This window comes from Fundulus heteroclitus, chromosome 23 (genome assembly GCF_011125445.2).
Source record: "Fundulus heteroclitus isolate FHET01 chromosome 23, MU-UCD_Fhet_4.1, whole genome shotgun sequence".
Taxonomy (NCBI): domain Eukaryota; kingdom Metazoa; phylum Chordata; class Actinopteri; order Cyprinodontiformes; family Fundulidae; genus Fundulus; species Fundulus heteroclitus.
Window position 1 is genome coordinate 22,697,663 of NC_046383.1, and position 14,118 is coordinate 22,711,780.

The 14,118-nt window shown below is 39.3% G+C and overlaps 1 protein-coding gene across 1 annotated transcript in view; it reads left to right on the forward strand.

Moving 5' to 3' along the window:
• Positions 1 to 855: 855 nt before the first annotated feature.
• Positions 856 to 14,118, forward strand: part of LOC105916818 (A disintegrin and metalloproteinase with thrombospondin motifs 2) — a 192,831-nt gene continuing 179,568 nt past the window's right edge. The window contains exons 1-2 of the mRNA XM_036127079.1: positions 856 to 1,112; positions 4,384 to 4,808. Coding sequence (XP_035982972.1) covers positions 1,025 to 1,112; positions 4,384 to 4,808 — 513 coding nt within the window. The 5' untranslated portion in view covers positions 856 to 1,024. The remainder of the gene's footprint in view (positions 1,113 to 4,383; positions 4,809 to 14,118) is intronic.

Here is a 14,118-nt window from a genome sequence, read left to right on the forward strand (position 1 = left end):
GTAGCATTAGGTGGGTTGCACTTGAGCTCATCATCACGAGAGTAATGGCAGCAAAAAAGCATGCACACTTCACTTAAAAATGCGTATTTAGTGAAAATGCAAAAGCCTCGTATCATCTCTGTTGCACTTCATCGTTACTTTGGGTTGATCTATGTGATTTAATCTGAATTAATTACTTTGAAGCTTGGGGTTGTAACATAACATATAGCTAGCTAATTATTTTTGCTCATATCCGTTGTCTAAATTACAACGCACATCTGTTTTTAAGGGTTTAGTAGTCAACAGGGGTAAATGGTGTGCTAAATGAGGGCAATGCGGGCTAGGAAGGACCAGAAGTCTTCTCTCTCTGCCTGTAAATTGGACCCTTGGGTCCTGCAAAATACCCAGCACGGTTCTTGCAAAAAGAAAACAGCCACAAGGGGCGCTGGTGCTCAGCCAGTGCAGGACGGCGTGCTGAATATTCAAAGTTTCTAAAAAGGCTCGCAGCATAACAGGGAGCGCCGGAGCGGAGCGCTGAACTGTAGTCATGATCCTGGAAAGAGCGACCAAGTTGTAAGGGACGACTTTAGGCCGAGGCCCCTTTCACGCTGGAGGTGTGATAGAGCAGCGAGGCTGTCAGCGGGGCCTGTCTGTCAGTGGGCCAGCGCTCCGTGAAACATCTCCCCATCTCACACACTTACACACACGGGCTGTGGGTGGGAGCCCAGTGGCCTGTGCGAGTGTCAGAGCAGCAGGGGAAGAGGAGAGAGACGTGGAGCGGAAAGAAGGAAAGGGGGAGAGAGAGAGCGAGAGAGCGAGAGAGAGAGAGAGAGAGAGAGAGAGAGAGAGAGAGAGAGAGAGAGAGAGAGAGAGAGAGAGAGAGAGAGAGAGAGAGAGAGATCCGTCTTTCCCGGTGCACTTGGCAGTCTAGTTGCGGGCTGCTGTGCTGTTGCTGTCTTGGCGTGGCTGGTCGCGCCAGGCGGGGGAACTTCACCACACTGGAGCCCGGAGTCCCACTCTCTCACCTGCGCAGTTCGGAGCTGCCATGGCTCTCTCGCCAGGATTGACTGTCCTAATTATTCTGCCGGCCTTCCTGCTGCACACCAGCGGCCTTTACATCGCCAGTAGCGTTGGTGAGTACAGTACAGGCAAACGTGGTCAGTGTTTATACTCCGTATCTGATCTGATCTCTCTTATCAGCGGGGCTCCTCTGAGCGCGCTCCCCGGAACTCCGCTCCAACACTGTCCGGCTCTCTCCCGCTTGCCACATCTCAGACGCGCCTTTTCGGCTTCTTTTCCCGTTCTAACACAATTTGCAACTTCTGTGCGTCCCGCTGCCGCGCGGGTATACTTTCCGAGGGTCCCTCGGCTGTGTGCGCAACTGCGAGCGGTGTTGCGATCTGACCCCCCCCTACCCCGCTCTTCCATTCACGGGATTACATTTTTTTTATTATTATTATTTTTATCAGAGAGAAGCGCCAGATTTACCGATCCCACTGTCGGGTTTTTTTTTTTGCAGGGAAGTAGCCGTACCGTTATCTGATTCGGCCGCTGTCGCATCTATCGATCTGTGACAGGACGCAGGGAGTCGGATGACAGCCTATTGATCACACTATTATCAAATCGTTCCCTCAACGCGAAGAGGTTCAAGAGGGATTAAGAGAGTGTGTTTGATTTTTATCAGTCAGCAAACTTTAGACATTAGACGAGTGCGCCCGAGGAATGCGGGTAAGGTGGCGACACACCTGACTCCGGGACGACACTGGCACCCTGAAAACGGCCTTGGCTCAGGCTGTTTGCGAGTGTATCAGGTGTGTGGGAGCGCCTGACTAGTATACCTGTAAAGTCACTTTCACGTGTGAATTACAAATAACAGCACAACATGAGAGCCTGTATACACTACCCACGATAACGTATTTTAAATGCAAAACCTTTGTAATAAAAACGATGAGCATTTGTAGTATTAGGTAAGTGTGCACGTTTGTTGATGTTTTTTTTTCTTCTTCTTTTACAAAGTTGGGCGGTTTGACAGTGACAAACCAGCTTGACAAAGCTACAGTTAGCGGCTTGATTTTATTCCTGGCTTGTTCTGGTGTCGGTGGAAGGGCACGGAAGGTGTCAGGAGCGCAGCGCGCACTGCTGAGGCTGCCGTTTCCAAACGCTCGCAACCCGAGCGTTGGGGTTGCCTCTGGGTGCATGGGTGGGGCTCAGCTCCTGTGTGTGTGTGTGTGTATAGAAAGATTACTATAATAGGATAATCTGGGGGTCTACTTTTTTTTTTACCCCAGAATGTCAGAGAAGAGTGTCTTTCATAAATATCCACTCTCCGAAACATTTTCTACAGCTACACGTTTGTTCATTTATTTATTTACGGGTTTTGAGGAACGGAAACACAAACAACACGCGATTGTAAATTGTAAGGAAAACGAGCCATGGTTTTGTAAATTTCTTACTAGTAAAAATGTGAAAAAGTGTATTCAGTCCTCATCCAATGCACCCCTTTTCCTGCAATTATAGCTGCAGATCGTTTGGGCTAAGTGTCACATCTGATTCTTTGCCCATTTGTCATTGCAAAAACAGTTAAAACTCTATAGGGTTGAATTTGAGAAGAACTATAAACAAGTCTTGCCTTAGATCCTGGATTTATGTCAGCCTTTTGACTAAGCCATCCTAAGACATGAATATCCTATGATCTACATTATGACATTGTGAGTCTAGTTGTTTGTTTAGAACAATTTCCTGCCAGAGATCGTAGCTCCTATACAGTCTTCTGCGGCATTTTTCTTTTAATCTTTCTTTAACAATTGGCCTTTTATTAGCGCCATGCATTTTTCCATCAGCTTTGACCAGCTTCCCAGTCCCTGTCGGAGAAAAGGATCCCCACATCACAATGCTGCCACCACCCTGTTTAGTAATGGGGACTGTGTGTTTTCAGGGTGATGTGCAGTGTTAGTATTCCACCACATGCAGTATTTTGTATATAGGACAGAAAGTTCCCTTTTGAACTCGTTTGACCATGAGCACCTGCTACCATGCGTAGCTACTGTGTCCCCTACATGGTTTTGTGGCAAAGTGTACATTTTCTTGTGGCTTTCTTGTGACATTGGATAGCTTTAAACCACATAGTTCCTGCATGGTTGACTGCAAGACTAATGAATGCGCTAAAACCAGATTCTTCCACCTGAGTGTTGGATCTCTGTAGCTCATCCAGTATTACCACGAGCCTCTTGGCTGCTTCTTGGTGAATGCTCTTCCTACCCCAAGGACTTCATGATGCTGTTTGCTCGTTAATGTTCTCGAACAAATCTCTGAGGTCTTCACAGAACAGCTGGATTCATACAAATGTTATATTACACACAGATGGACCTTGTTTGCTTCTGAAAGAAGTCAGTTCCGCTGGGTTTTATTTGGGCAGATTAGATTAAAAAGCGTGAAAAACCTTTTGAGTTTACAATAAAAAAAGTTTAATTGCGCATTAGTCTGTTTTGGTATTTTACATAAAAGCACAATAAACGACATTGTAGTTGTCATGTGACAAATTGTGAAAAAATTCAGGATTTATGAATATGGTTACTACACACTGCAAAAACAGAACTAAAAATAAGTCACATTTTATTGAACTTACTGTATTTGTCCTTGATTTGAGCAGGTAAATAAGATGATCTGCCAATGGAATGAGTGTTTTGATCCCTAAAATAAGATAATTAGATTTCCTGCACTTGAAATAAGATGACGGAGATGAGTTGTTCCCATTTTAAGTGCAAAAATCTTATTCCATTGGCAGATCATCTTATTTGCATGCTCAAATCAAGGACATATACACTCATTTTAAGAAAATCCAACTTATTTTTAGTTTTGTTTTTGCAGTGCAGGCATGTAAATCACAAAACTAATGTCTAATCTTGTAGCTGGCCTGTGTGGTGTGCAGTAATCAATGTCCCCATTATAAATACTCCTTGGTTCAGTTTCCGCTTATCAGACCCTACTGTTTCCGGGCCGTTCCTGTTCTGTTCCTATTCTGTTAATTGAATTAATTTGCAGTCATTGTTTCTGCATGTGGGTCCCCATGTGGGTCCCCAAATCCGAAATGGTCTTTTTTATTATTTGAATATTATTGACTATTCTTAGGTGTGTCTGGTGACACACCTAAGAATAAGGCATATATAATTCCAAACCAGTCTTGACATATTTTCAAACCCTTGTTTTTCCCATGCCTCTTTTTCCAATCTTGCCTCACTCCTGTCCCATTACTTTTTCCCTCCTCCATCCTATGGGTTATTTTTCTTTTCGCTCTACTGTTCTTTCCTCTCCTCCCTACCCAATGACATTCTTTACATCAATCTCATCTCTTCTGGCTTGATTCCCTAATACAACTCTGCTTGTCCTTGTTTCCCCCCCCCCCAGAATCCCTGCAGCACATCCTGGGGGACTATGGACTGGTAAGGCCAATCAGTGTGGATGCAGAGGGCCGCTTTCTGTCACATGCCGTCTCAGCTGGTCGCGTGGCAGCGTGGCAGTCCCGTAGGCGCCGGAAGAGGGAGGTAGGAGAAGGCAACGATGAGTGGGAAGGACCTAGAAGAGCCGAGGAGAACCAAGAGCACCAAGCCGGTCAGGAGAGGCTTTACTACAACGTCACCGTCTTCGGCCGGGAGTTCCACCTGCGCTTGCGCCACAATGCCAGGCTGGTGGCCCCCGGAGCCAAGATGGAGTGGCACGACGACAGTGACAGCATCCGGTACACTGAGCCCCTGCATGACGAGTGCCTATATGTGGGGGACATCACAGACACACCTGGAGGCACCGTGGCTCTCAGCAACTGTGACGGATTGGTGAGTGGACAAGCAGTCATATGTGTGTTCTGTTGTGGTTGTGGAGCTCACCATAGAAGCATCTGACCAAGCGTGAAGGGACACAAGGGAACGCACGGCACACTCAAACAGATGGGGTTACTCTAGGGCTACAATAAACATTGCAGGTATATCATTATTACAGTAACAGTGAATGCAAAGAAGAGCCTAGATTGCAAGAAGTGTTTGCTAATTATTTGAGTATCATGCATTTAGGCTCTTTGTCTCCATGTCTGTAATATATTTGGTGATACTGTTTCATGCAGCACAAAAAAACGTTAGAGGGTAAAGATACGATAAAGTTGTCAAGTCATTAAGAAACTATGACAAAGTTGTTTCAAAGGCAAAACAGCAGACTTCAGCTGGAAGTAACTTTTAAATAAAACCTTGTCATTTCGATGGAAATAATATTTGTTTTTCTGATAGCTGAAAATCCTGCTTGGTATTTGGGGGACATTAACACTTTTTATTTATCGTTATTTCCTTTTTGTTTGTCTATCTCAAATCGTACCATTATCACATCACTCACCACTATAATTGCATATAGCATTTTCTCATAATATTACTAGGTTACTCTGTGGTGTGTGCTTATTCTCTTGTCATTTATGCTCTTTTCAACTATGGGCCTGCCAGAGGTTATATCTGAGTCAAGTTTTGGCCTCTTTGGTGGACTGTGTAGCAAATGAGTTTTTAAAGGACTACTCCAACATTTTCCTGATAACGTCATATAAGGCACGGGCTTGTATGGGTTTCTTACATTATGATTAATTTAAGCAAAATTATCATAGTTTCACAGTATTACCGCAAAGGTCTAAAACAAAAATGTATAACATAATTGTTATACATAATTTAAATTAAATTTAAAACAGTTTGAAAGACAGGCATGTTGTGGTTTTGAAATTTTGCATATTATAAAAGGTATTGAGAATATTAAGCAATTTATTATTATTGTAAGTCCTGTTATATGATGAATAGTGTGTTTGAGTTGGAATTGAGAATGTGGACTTGCACAAGAACTTGGTACATTACTTTTGCTGTGACATCCCAATCTCGTAACCCACCCCCCCCCCCCCCCCCCATATTTACTGAAGCACTGAACAAGTTGACAAAGCGCTCTTCCCCATTGCCTGAAGAAAATGGCATTGAAACCGCTACTGCACACGCTATGGCACGTGCCAATCCGAGCTGCCACTTTCTCTCATTGGACTCACCAATCAGCTCACTGGCCCTATTGGACGAGAGAAGTTGTTTGTGTTTATTCTGTATATCACCTTGACGTGAACAGCAATACCTACTGGTTGCGAGCGCCAGTGTGCAAATTCACACCTTTATCTATTGTACTATAATACCACACCAAGCAGGTAATAATAAAACAATAACTGACTGAGACTGAGAGCGGTTTGGCAATTTGATAGATAATCAGGTGGTGCTCTGACTTTGGCACTTATTAGTGTTTATTCATAACCAAACCAAACTTATTCATGCTCAAGAAAAGATCCATTCATCCATCCATTGTTTTATAAGACATAATGGTTTTGAATCCAACAAAAAATGTAGAAAATACATGACTATCCCGATTTACACAACAAAGGATACTTGTCCAAAATGTTCAAATTTGGGGAAGTATTTTAAGTAAAGTAGTGTTGGTTGATGCATTTATTAACTGATAATAGAGGAAGTTCCTAGTAACAATTTAGTTTATAAAAAAAAGAAGAAAAAAAAGAAACAAACTGATTTTTCCGTATTTGACCTGATGATCACACTCTGGAAAATAGATGAAATTTAGCTATTGAGCTAATTCCGACATATTTACCTTGTTGTATACTGTAATATTGATTCATGTGCACAGTTCTAACCAAATAAATGAATAAATAAAAAAATAATAAAATGGTACTCTGGTGCATCATTAGTGGAAAACAAATGAAACTAGTGAAAAATGGCTGCAGCTTTGAAATAGTAATTTGTTACAAACCTGATAATTGGCCCATGCTTACAACACGTGTTGCCATCTCAGCTTTTTGACATTTATTTGGCTTTTTTGTGATGCATGCAGAGAGAGCGAACTAATTGCTAACAGTCCAACAACATCCAAGATTTAAACGGGCCCCCATGAAATATTTTGGTTGCCCAACAGTTGCTCAAGGAGCTTTAAATAGAGCTGATGATGGAAGGAGAAAAAAAAGGAAGGATAGGGTAAAACTGTTGGTGAGTGACTGTCAGTAAGGGAGCGAAGTGAGATGTACACAGTGTGAAGACTGTGCACAGGAACTGAGATGAGAAGATGAAGAGAGGGAGACCAGTGCTACAGGAAGAGGTGGAAGGGACGACTGTTAGAAATAAAGCCTCGGGCAGTGCAGGGGGGGAAAGGAAGGCAAATATGGAAGCACTATGTAAAAAGGGGGATATGTACAGGAAACATTGAGTTGGGGGGAGGGAGGTTCCCCTCATTAGGGAGAGGGTTCATTAATCAGTCAGATCAGCCCACCACTGAAGCTGAGCAGTAGCAACTGGATCCATTTAGGGTTGAGGACACTGGGGAACGAGTAAACAGCTGAGAGAGCAGGCAAGAAGCCAGAACAGGACTGGCCTGACATGCCCACTTAGCTTGATACCAGCCGGCGGCAACCCTCCACTGTTGCTTCTTGTTCTGCATTGTCCGTTCAGGCTTTATTGCCGATGTCTGGAAAAGCTTACTGTCAAAGGAAAAGTTGTAACAGATCATAGCTCCGTCAGTACCAATCATTGGTGTGTCGACTGCACTCCTGTTCCAAATGCACTTAAACTTTCTGTCGTTTGCATGCTGGAACATGTTCAGCGGAATATAAATGTCTGCAGAGAAGCACTTTTTAGAGGTTACAGGCACCAAAGAAAGGACCATCCTTCAACAAACTAAAAACAATTAGCATCTAGGAGTGCAGCATATGGACCTAAATAAGGCTTTAAATGGTTTTGCCAGCAGTTTTTCTTTGTGAACTTTGTTACATGTCGGCTGTAGATTTTAGAGGCGGGCTAGTGGCACAGAGGTTTCTGTGAAGGTCTTTTTTTTTTCTCTGTGTACTGCTTACCTCAGGCAGACATCTACAGCAATAGGAATTTAAACTGGCAATTTTAAATGCTTTAAAAGCAAGTATGTGGAGACGTATGTTTTTTTTTTCTCTGCATTAACCGTTTATGGGTACTTTGATGTGTAGAAGCTGTAGTCAGCCGTTCCTTACATTCTGCAACATGTTATACATGAGAGTTTTTACGTTTATAATTAATTGAGTTTTCTTACTTTTAATTGCTCAATGTTTTATTACTAATAATTATTTGTGTTGTATGTCTGGTAATTTCATCATTTTGGTAATTTAATTGTGTGTCTCTAGTGGTTAAATGTCTGTCTTTATGTTTCCAACCTCTATAAACTTTGTGTTACACTTGACCATATGAAAACTGCTCTATAAATGTCATTTGACCGATTTTTCAGTTAATTGATTTTGATAACAATAATTTTCTATTTCTTTTTGGCCATGGTAGCTTCAGTGCTCTCAATATTTTTTTATCTTCTGTTGACTCCCCTATCTGTGGAAAACCTGTGAATGTCTATGCCACCGGGTTGTGATAAAATCAGTATCAACTAGATTAAATTCCAAAGCAGGGTTTGAACGTTGCAAACGCAGTACTTGGCTACAAAGTATCCCAAAATAACTGTAACTTGTGTTTTCTTTGACATAGTTTACCCCCTCATTACCATCAACATAAATCCATGACCACTTTGTCAACAAAAAGTTTGTTATATTTTAAATCTCTTATGGAAAAAAGGAGGTCTGTGTTGACAGGATTTTATATTTCCACACAACAATGTAAGATTACAAGTAGTAGCAGCATATATTACTATACGTTGATGAAAAAAATGCAGAATGTATACATATTTTTGTTCCGCATAAGGAGAGTGTTTGCAAAATCTTTGAGTGACGTCAAAGTGAAATAGTGAGGCTCCAAGTAATAATGGTAAACCAAGTTGATGTATTGCTAATGAATCAAATAAACCAAATATAACCTTTTCTCCAGAGCAGTTTAGACTGCCCTCACTCTGTTTCTTATATTGCCATGTGTATAGATGTATCCAAAACTGCATTCTAAGTTGGTCTAAATGGGAAGAATACCCGTTAGGGCTGGACAATAAATTAATTGAATCGATTAATTCAAATTTACAATATTTTGGAAAATCAGGATTTAATTTTGTCAATGGACTCTGAATATATTTTTAGGAAAATATATTGTCAAAATATTGTAAGGAGGAAACTTTTTTATGAGGCACTTTAATTTACTGATTTCCTTTTTTTTTTTAGTTAGTCCTTAGTTACACAAGTGAAGTGAAGCCTGTTCTTAGCTCACTGTGTAAACCCACTAGCAGCAAACATTTTGTTATATTTTCATTCTTTACAATAGCTGGGCCGCCATCTTGTTTTACAAGCACGTTTCACAGCTTGTATTTAGTTGCACTTTGAATTCAGCTCAATTCCCAGACGAAATACTTGACATAAAAGCAAGATTTTGTGAAATGAAAAGGAGGGGAAAAAAATCATTAATTGGATTTGCTATAATAAAATTTTATTTTTAAGCCATATTGTCCAGCCCTAATACCTGTCACATGTCTCATGAGGCATCCCAGTTTTATATAGTCTGTGTGTTTGAATGAAGGGTGTAAAATGAATTTGGCTCCTGTTTCTGAATGAGGTACTTTCCTTTTGCGATGATGTGACCAGCACATTTTTACCCCTAACCTGTTGATGAGCTGATCTGAAAATGTCAGTGCTCCAAATGTACTTTTCGTGTGCCCCAAAGAGGTAAAGTTATTTATATAAGTTAATCAGAAACTAAGTCAGACTGCTCTCTATTGGAGCCGCTTAAACATTTGGCATGCTTTTATCAGAACAGACAGAGTGTATGCATAGTGTAGCATGAGATTGATACTTATTATTGCACTATTGCTGGAACACTTGGATAGCACTTACAGAAACCCTGTTGCTGTAGAAGCTATTTACATTATACTGTATATGAAGTTTCTAAGGTCTTGTGTGAATGCTTTAGAAAGTTTTGGAAAGTCCAAAATAATGTCAATGGCAGTCGAGGTTAGCCACTGACCACTTCCCATGCATATGTATAGGAAGTGGGAAGGCAATGCATAATCGTTATTTACTCAAACAGCATTGAAATCCAAGACAAATAGTGTAGTGGGTGTATTGACAAGAAGCTGCTGTTTGCATCAATTCAGTTTAAAGTTTTTATGAACTTTAGTTAATGCTGATTAATTAAAATGTATATTGTAATAATTCTCCAAAATTAATCTCTTTAGTTTTTGAAAAATTAAGCAGCTCATTGGAATCCTAATTTGGAGGTGATATCACTACATTGCATGCAATGTCTTTTTCACCGGCCATGGGAGTGACATGAAAACGAAGAGATTCTTCATTTCAGGGGCAGTGTGTCATGTCTGCAAAGACCTTATCTGGAATTGAAATGTTAAAAAAAAGACCCTACAGGATATTGCTACTTTTTATGCTTTTTTAAATTAATTATTTAATAGTGTTTATAGAGCAGAAAGAACAGAAAACAGGCATGTTTTAAAAACAACAACAACAACAATGAACAGCGAAAAAACAACAACTACTGTGGTTCTGTGGGTGTAGAGCAGGTGCCTTTAATTCCAGGCCTCAAGGTCCAGTGTCCTGAAACTTTTAGATGTATCACTGGTCCAACACACCTCAATCAAATGGCTCAATTATCTCCTCAGTGTGCAGTCAAGTTCTCCAGAGTCCTGCTAATGAGCTGATTATTTGACTCAGGTGAGCTGAAGAAGAGACACATATAAAAGTTTGCAGGACCTCGAGGACTGAAGTTAAAGATCCCTCGGTATAATACTACTACTACTACTACTACTACTACTACTACTACTACTAATAATAATAATAATAATAATAATAATAATAATAATAATAATGTGTGTTTGTAACACACACTTTACAATCTTGAAACATCTCATGGTGTTTCACAAATCTGCAATAAACTACCGTAGGTTTAAAAATCTAGAATAACAGTCCTAAAAATATTCAAGATTTAAAATGTAACAAATCAAAAAATAGTATTAGTTTTAAAAATAGTATAGAGGTTGCCTTGCTGTGTTGATGTGGCCCTTTGCAAGGCACTTAACCCTAAGTTGTCTTTGTATTGGAGTGTGATTGGATGAATGTGGCTTTGGGTGGTGAGTATGACTATAAAAATTTAGTTTTGTGTAGCGGAAAAGTTGACAGAACATTGTTACATATAAATCATTACACAGCACATTTTATCTTATATTTGCTCTTAAATAAATACTACACATGATTTTATATAGATGTTTGAATACACACATGAAAAATAGAGTGAAAACACAAAAAAACTTTAATAAAGCCAAATCTAGTGCCTTAGTTTGGCTCTAATAACTTAAAAGATGCAGTGAGCACTTTATCTGTATCATGGGATCTTTTATTGAATTATGGAAAATAAAACCCTTCACAGTATCTCATTTACTGAGTTGAATTTATTTGACTGAAGTTTGTAGCAATATTAGGAAAGACTGGGTTGCATATAACTCTTTCAGAAAGCTGTGCATTCTGTGGTTTTGGTATTTTTTGGTTGTTGTTTTGGAGTGGCTCTAAAAATGAGTAAGATGTCAAAATTAGCTGAAGTCACTCACTAAATCTATCACAGCTCTAACATTTATTGTACAGTGAGGAGGCATACATTTTTTCAGTTGATGAGAAGAAATATATTGCAAGATTCGAAGCATAAACACATAAATATCTTTAATAAAAACAATTTAGTGGAATTGAAGGGTTCTGAAATTAATGAAAGTTTGTTTTAGACACATGCAAACAATGATTAAATCCTAGAAATCATTTCTCCATGCAGAAAAAATAGGATTAGTGGGGAGAAATTGGACCAAAACCAGGATCTGAATTCCTGAATTCCTTCTGTGTGTGTTTGTTTAGTGAGACTGTTTATTGTGTTGCCCTGATTTTATGCCCATTTGGACTTGTATCTTTTTATTGCAGAGATGAATTGATGGTTATGGTTATAAAATCATTGCAATTGACTTTTTAATGATTAACACTTCTTTCATTGTGAGATGCATTTCAGTGTACTTAATCTGATGCATTCATTTCCTCTTCAAAGATTTAATCCTTTTAAGTTCCACTTCTCAAAGGCTTGTGCTGCTTTAAAGGTGCTCTGTACTCTACTTCAACTTTTGCTCTATGTCCTTTTGCCCTGTTTATCAGAACATTTAGTTAGAGTATGTTCTCCAAGTTTTCTCCATGTAGTCGTGACTCTCTGAGGCAAAGTATCCTTGAAGTGAACAAAGCACTGAGAGTTATGCTCTGTTCGTAGAGATAAGCATTTTACTGTATTTTGATTCACTATGAACTTCAAAGCATTTGACCTGATAAAAAAAGAGAAATGTTGAGTCAATCTTCATACAAAACAAATTAATTCAATAGGCATGTAAGTAATAAAGTAAGATCACTCAACCTCTTAAATTTCCACGCAATTATGTTTTACGCCTCAGCTACACTGATTCTGTAAAGATTTGCCAGTTTATACGTACAGACTTGTGAAAAAATGTCTGCAACAAAAAATTATTTTATTGCTTTTGCGTAATTTCACAGTACACAATTGATTTCAATTAATTCAGTTCCGCTGTTGATTTTTTTAAATCAAAATCAACAATGGAACAATTATTGGTACCCCTAACAACCCCTTTAAAATAAAATAAAGATGGTGATTTAATTTTTAAATCATCTCTTACTTTTGGAATTGATCAGACTTTCTTGCAGCTGAACAGTAATACATGAATTTCCGTATCTGTGATGCTGTGGGCCTGTTTCTTTTCCAAAAGCCATGGAAACCTTGTTAGAGTTGTACTACAAACTCTTTGACTATATTTGTACATTTTAGATTGTGGACTCTGCCCCAAAAATGAAAAGAGATTGTGACTGGGTCCAAAACATATGTCCAAATCAACACAGAAAAGTGGTTTCCCCAAACACATAATCAACCTACTTCCATGGCCGTCTCAGTCTCTAGATGAAAATTGTGTAGAAAACGTGTGAGGATCTAGGATTATGAAGAGTTGTAGTTGTTAAACTGTAAACAAATACCCCTGGTAGTACTTGGGCTGCCCTTAGTGGTGCTCAGAGGAAACTTTAGTTTACAGTGAACAGCAGTATGTTTTTTGTAATATGAAAGACAAGACAAAAAGTGATGTTGTGATAGTGCAAATATGCTTATTTTCACAACATTATTGTGGACTACTCAGGCTGTGAGGTGATTTGTGTGTTCATCACAGTGACAGCCTGATGGGAGAAACGACCTCTGTGTTGGCTGCATTTTGTTTTGTTTTGTCTTTTTGCAAATACTGCTCTGTAGCGACGACCTGAAGGTAAAAGTCTTAACATTTTGTGTGGAGAATGTGTGGGAACTGCAGAGATGTTAGCTTCCCTTTTCCTGAACCTAGACCTGTACCGATACAAGTCCTGGACTGAGGGAGAGATGGTCTTTTCTGCAGACCTAATTGTTCATTGCAGTTTGAACTTGACCTGATTTGTGGATGAGCCAAATCACACTGATGCATCTGCACAACAGGTGAAATCTCATTATATGAGAATGATTTTGTGAAAAAAAAATTTATGAACCTATTTTGCATTGCCCATAGACCTATTCTACGTAACTTGTTTAAAAGGAAGCCTTATAGGTCCCCTAAAAATCTGAAAAACTACATTAATACCCTTACCACAAATTAAAATCTTATACATAAGAGAATTAATTATAATGGTTGTAATAAATAATTAGTATAATAACATCAAATATAAATTTAAATACCTATAGAGTTTGCAAACAATAAATCGATACATAAGGTACATTTACACTATGCCATTACTTTGTACACAAGTGTTTTAATGCCTGGTGGGGAATTTTATATTCTAAATTAAAAAAAAAATTGTGTTAAAATCCATGCGAACAATGGTGACAGAATGTTTTTTTCCACATCTGTTGTCAGCTCAACAAGCTGCTTTTCAGCCTCTGATGTACAGGCTCGTGGTGGGATGTAAACACTGGTCCAAACAAATTAGGAGAACCCTCTCTGTTAACATAAAGGCTTACAGTATACAACAGTATATAACATTTGACTCCATCTGAAGACTATTGTCTTCTGTAATACTGTGACATTAGAACATCAATCTTTGTTCATGCACCAGAGGCTTAATGCAGA